Below are 5,884 nucleotides of genomic sequence, written 5' to 3' on the forward strand. Positions count from 1 at the left end.
GTCACTCTGCTGATTCCCTGAATAATGCATTAAATAAAATTTGACGGGTGTTCAGCAACATATGTGTGGGATTCCTGATTTGTCACAGAAAGGTGTTGCACCTTCAAGCAGCTTTTTGGAAAGGAGGAAAGGTTTTCCAGAAGCCTCCCAGCTGCCTTTTCCTGATACCCCCTTGGCCAAACTCAGATGGAGGTCCACTTCCTGAGGGGCACGGAGCTGACTGGATTGGAAGGGTCAGCATGTGGGCCCCAACGACGGCGGATGGGGTGCGCGTCCCCAGGACCACCACACGACCCCCTGCTGTGTTTCACCATGTCAGATTCAACCTCAGCCACAGAGCAGCAGGGGACACGCCTGCTCAATGACACCCACGGACCCCGCGCACCGGCCGGGGAGGCAGGGGTGCCACATTCACCGAGACTCAATTTCTTTTTAATAGCGTCTGACATTTATTGAAAAGAAGGAAAAGACGTTTGTCCAGGTAGTGTAGAAGAGCTGGGCAGAGTGCAGGGCTTAACTACTGTGTGGAACAAAAGGCACACATCAGAGAGACAGCTGCGAACTGAGAAGAGAACTGGGTTCTGGGCAAAACGAACAGGTCCACGGGAGAAAGAAAACGAGCGGCTGGATCTGGCTGCCAGGCACCCCTGGGACCCGGCCGCCATCTGGCAGGAGCAGAAGAGGTCTCTGGGAGGAGGGGGCGACGGGTCCCGCCGCAGGTGAGAGGTCGGCCCGCCCCTCCGGGGGGGGGGGGCGAGTGGGTGGCGAGCTGCTGGAGTCACTGTCCAGGGGCCGCGGCCGGCTCAGACACTTCTTGGGGGAGCCCACATCGCTGGGGCCCCAGGCCGTCGAGGGCGCGCGGTGGACGGCGGTGGCAGCGCGGGTGTCCGGGCGGCGCGCTGCAGGCCTGGCGGTCAGTCTGGCGGAGGCGGCCCGCGGCGGCCGGGCTGTGGGTGGTCTGGCCCGTGTGTAATGGGAGCCTGGCCCGCAGCTGGAGCGCGGGCCCGAGTCCAAGTGCGCACGGGAGGGGCCTGGCTGGCGGCCCAGGGCGGCGGCGCGCTCTGGAGCCAGGCCCAGAGGTAGCGGTGGGGACCTGGAGCGCTATTCCTGGAACAAAGGCAAGCACTACGCGGGAGGGGACAGCAGCGTGGGGGAGAGCGCGGCCACTCGAGCGCGGCGAAGGTGGGGGGGGCGGGAGGCGCGGCGGGGCGACGCCCGCTGCCATCTGGGCGGCGGCGGCGGCGGCGGCTGCGGGCGCGGCGGACCCTCCCCCGAGCACCCGCCCCCAGGCCCGAGGGGCTCCCGGCCTAGAAGTCCTCGTCCTCCACCCAGCCAAACACCCGTTTCATCTCGGCCAGGAAGCCCCGGTAATCATTGAGGAGGGGGCTCTCCTTCCTGATGTAGGGGATCACCCACTGCAGGGCCGGCCCGGTCAGGCGGGTGATGAGGAACGTCACCTTCAGGGCGTCGCTGGAGAACAGGGTCTCGTCCACCAACATGTAGGCGCCCGTCTGCACGATGAACTCCGGCAGCCGGTCGGTGTCGCCGTCAAACGTCTCGGGGAAGGGAATCGGGTTCCTCCACCGCCGGGTCTGGGGCCGCAGGGGCAGGGCCAGGAGGGCCTTGATCAGCTGCACCCTGCCGTCCATCACGCCGCGCTCGCGCTGGCTGGGCACTGCTGGGCGGGGCTGGTCGCGGTGGGCGGGGAGGCGTGGTGGGAAGTGCGTGTACTCAGAGGCGGGCCCCGGCCCGGGGGCGTGGCCTGCGCAGGCTCCGCCCACTAGTACGAGTGGTCGCTTGAGCGCAGGCGCGATGGCGGGGGCGGTGGGCTCGGAAGGGAGCGATCGCGGGAGCGTGTGGCCCAACCGCCGCTGGAGGAGGCGGGGTCAGAATGCAAGGGTGGTTCCCACGGTGGGGGGCGGTGGCCTGCGAGGGGCGGGGCTAGGGGAGGAGCCCAGGACACTAGGTTCTCTTTGGTGAGGGCGGAGCCGGGTGCACGTGGAGAAGGGAGGGCCAAGTGTTAACGTTTTGAGGCGTCTGTCTGGTGTGCTTGGTCTCTGCTGGTCACTCGCCTCTCCCAGTGCCTTAGAGGACCCTTTGCCTCTGTACGCCCTTTGCATGAGTTTCTGTGAACCCATTTTCCTGCTTATTCATGCATCTCTTTGCCAAAGGTTATTGGCACCCAGGCAGCAGATGTTCCCCGCAACATTAATGAGAAAACCCTGAATGTTACCATCATAATGTAGAGAGCAGATTTAAGAATGATGTATAATGACTTGGAAATGTAAAATTGTTGGAAGTTAGGAAGACTGTTAATATGCTATATTAAGAGACCAAAAGAAAATAATCAATATTGTAACTGGAAGACAAATGTGAGTTGTTGAATGCTTTAAACGTGACTTTATACATGTTCCTACATTAAGAAAAAAGGAAAAGAATAAGATTTATCAAATTGGAAGGGAGGGGCACCTGGCTGTCTCAGTCAGTAGAGCATGCAACTCTAGATCTTGCAGTGGTGAGTTTAATCCCTACATTAAGCTAGAATTGACTTATAAAATGGAAAGAAGGGGAAATTAGCCATGGTATGTTATATCTGAATTCATATTTGTGACTGAGTACAAATTAATTTAAATGTATCTCCAGCTTTCATATATACAGAAAATAATCAGTTGAAATGTATAGTGACATTAAAGACCCTATTCAGAATAACAACTCAAAGGAAACAGTGCCAGGAATATGTATTTTAATTGTATAAAAACGCAGGAAGAAGTGTCTTAATGGTTAAAGACGAAGATAAAAGAATATTCTAACAAGTGGAATGATACCTCCAGATCTGGGATAGGATAACTCAATGTCATAAAGACATTACATTTCCCTAATTTAAATTATACTTTCAACACATGACCAGTGATTGGGTCAGGCTATGTGCCAATATGACTTTTAATCCAATGATGTGTACTATTTCCCCCTCAACATAATCTTACCAGAAACACAAAGAGAACATTTTTAATTAGACAAGCTGATTTTAACTTTCATATGGAAGAATAAACAACCAAAATGAGGGTGGAAATTTTTGAAATTCAAGGGTATTGACGGATGACTTGTTTCAAGAGATATTCACAAATATATCATTATTTATTAGTTGGTTTTTATTATCTTTTATCCTGACTAAAATGCAAGAAGCGGGCAACCTCAGATTATCTTTTTTTTTTTAAAGATTTTATTTATTTATTTGACAGACAGAGATCACAAGTAGGCAGAGAGGCAGGCAGAGAGAGAGAGGAGGAGGCAGGCTCCTCGCTAAGCAGAGAGCCTAATGTGGGGCTCGATCCCAGGACCCTGGGATCATGACCCGAGCCGAAGGCAGAGGCTTTAACCCACTGAGCCACCCAGTCGCCCTCTCAGATGATCTTGATGTTAAACAATTGTCTCTGATCTCGATTTTTGTTTTGTTTTTTTTTTTTCAGTAAATGCCCTGACGATAGGGCTTTCTCACAGCTACCTCCCAGTCAGGTTAAATAAACAATGTCCTAGAATGAGACTTTTTCAGGGAGCTGTAACAGGTGAAATAGTGTCAAATGCTCTAGGTTGGGACTTTCAACCTGGTCTGCCATAGCCACACGTTTGCACTGTGAGACTGCTTCCTTCATGAGAGCCTTCGGTACCTGGATTGCCCTCGTCAGACTTCAACGTCCCTGCCTCATGGCTGTGTCATCATCCTCTCGCAGAAAGCCTGAGAACCAACCCCAGATATCCAGGATCAGAATCCTTTCCTATCTCCCAGCTTCCACATGGAACAAGACTCAGCTACCCTCTGTGCTTTGACTTTTCAGGGTGGCAGGCACTGACGAAGGAGTCCATGACAGGGACTCCCTCCTTCAGTGGCTGTGTGTAAGCCCAGGTCAGACTCAGCTTACAAGGTCAATAGTGGACCAAAAGATGTATCATAAGAAAATATCCAGAATGAAACACAAAAAGAAAAACAGAGGAAAAATACAGGTGACATAAGACACATAGATGATTGTATGAAAAAAAAAGATGACGCTTAATAGGAGTTTCAGAAGGACAGGAAAGAAAATGAGACAAAGCAATATTTGAGCAGATATTAGTTGAGAACAAACAGCTCACAGAGAAAAATGAAAGAAATCTACACGTAATAGCATCTTAGAAAAGCTATTGAAAACCAAAGGCAAATAGAAAAAATCTTAAACTATCAGAAGAGAAAAGCAAATTACCACCATAGTAGCAGTAATTAGTTCAAGAGCTGACTTCTCAACAGTAAAAAATAGAAACCAATAGAAAATAGAATATCATCTTCTATGTACTGAAAGAGAATAATTCCCGGTGGAAACCTCCTTGCCCTGCCGCAATATATTTCAAGAACGAAGATGAAAAAAGACATTTTTATACACACGAGAAAGAGAAAAACCTGAGAGAATTTGTCACCAGCAGAATAGTACTTCAAGAAAATACTAACAAATATTCCTTAGGCCGAAGAAAAAAATTTAAAATAAGTGAAAAGTGATGGATTGGAAAGATATATGGGCCAATCTCAGAGAATACTGCCTTATGGGGTTTAAAATGCAGAGAGATTGGGGTGCCTGTGGGTTAAGCATCTGCCTTCAGCCAGCTCAGGTCCTGATCCCGGGGTCCTGGGATTGAGCCTGGCATCCGGGCTCCTGGGCTCCCTGCTCAACAGGGAGTCAGTCTGCATCTCCTTTTTCCTTTGCCCCAGCCCCCCAATTTGTGTTCTCTCTCCCTCAAATAAATGAATAAATCTTTTTAAAAATATGTATGATAATAGTAAGAGGTTCAATTCACTAGGAATATGTAACAGCTATTGTTTTATGCACCTCTTAACAAATTAAAAATATATAATGGCAATTGGAGAGATACTCTAGGAGAAATAGAATTGCAAACCCACTATCATGGTAGAAGATATTTAATACAGTTTTCTCAGTGACTGATAGAACAAGCAGAAAAAGAATCAGTAAGGAAATTAAATATTTTTCATAGCAAATAGGGTCTAATGGAGATGCACAGAACACCACTAACAATGAGTGAAGAATGTATATTCTTTGAAGGCGGGAGGAGGGATTGAAATGAAAATGGAAAAAAGCACGGGGGAGGTGCTTTTGGGGTGATGGAAATGTTTTCTTTCTTGACTTGAGTGGAAGGTTCTTCCCATTTTCATTTGAACACTTTCCTATGAGTCATATATCCAAAAATGGGGGGGGGGCTGTTTAATTTTGTTAAACTGGCAAAGTTTAGTATTTACAGATGCAAGCTTTGTCGGTGAAACTAAAAAGAAAGGGAAGAGATTATTATGAAAGTCAGGATAATGGTGACCTTTGAGAGGGAGGAAGAATATTGTGATTAAGAGGGACCAGGTGTGGGGTTTCAAGGTGGTTGTCCAGTTGTACTTCTTTTAGTGGATGATAGTTCCAAGTTTTCTTTTTTTCTCTGGGATAAGTCATTGAGTTGTGCATTTCTGTGAGGTCCTGATATATATGTATATATCGCAATTAGATCAGAGTGTGTGTGTGGAGGGGGGTGCTCTGGGCTTGGGGGTAGCCTTGTCTTTCTGTACCACAGAGACAGGTGCAGCACAGGCTTGGCCTTTGCTGTGTTTACTTGTCCCCGGTGCTCACAACCCGCCTGATTCTCACAAGGGAAGTAAATGGCTTCATCATTTCCTTGGAATCATCCCTTGTCCTTTAAACTGCCTCCGTTCTCTCATAGGCCCCATCAGCTCTCATCGGTGTGCATTTCAGCCTGGTGTACTCTCCTGGCAGACTGGCCCATGGTAGCCAACCAAATCTTCCAGAGCCCTTTGCCAACTCCTCTGTCAGAGTCCCACTCCCACTGTGCCTCCTGGCCAAAT

General features: G+C 49.3%; 1 protein-coding gene across 1 annotated transcript; it reads right to left on the reverse strand.

Moving 5' to 3' along the window:
* Nucleotides 1-417: 417 nt before the first annotated feature.
* LOC111162156 (retrotransposon Gag like 8C) lies at nt 418-1,683 on the reverse strand. Its single transcript, XM_022526348.1, has one exon. It carries the CDS (start codon nt 1,647-1,649, stop codon nt 1,308-1,310), a length of 342 nt encoding a protein of 113 aa, XP_022382056.1. The 5' UTR covers nt 1,650-1,683; the 3' UTR covers nt 418-1,307.
* Nucleotides 1,684-5,884: the final 4,201 nt, after the last annotated feature.

The sequence above is a fragment of the Enhydra lutris genome, unplaced genomic scaffold (genome assembly GCF_002288905.1).
Source record: "Enhydra lutris kenyoni isolate GAN:26980312 unplaced genomic scaffold, ASM228890v2 scaffoldscaffold89, whole genome shotgun sequence".
NCBI classification, from domain to species: domain Eukaryota; kingdom Metazoa; phylum Chordata; class Mammalia; order Carnivora; family Mustelidae; genus Enhydra; species Enhydra lutris.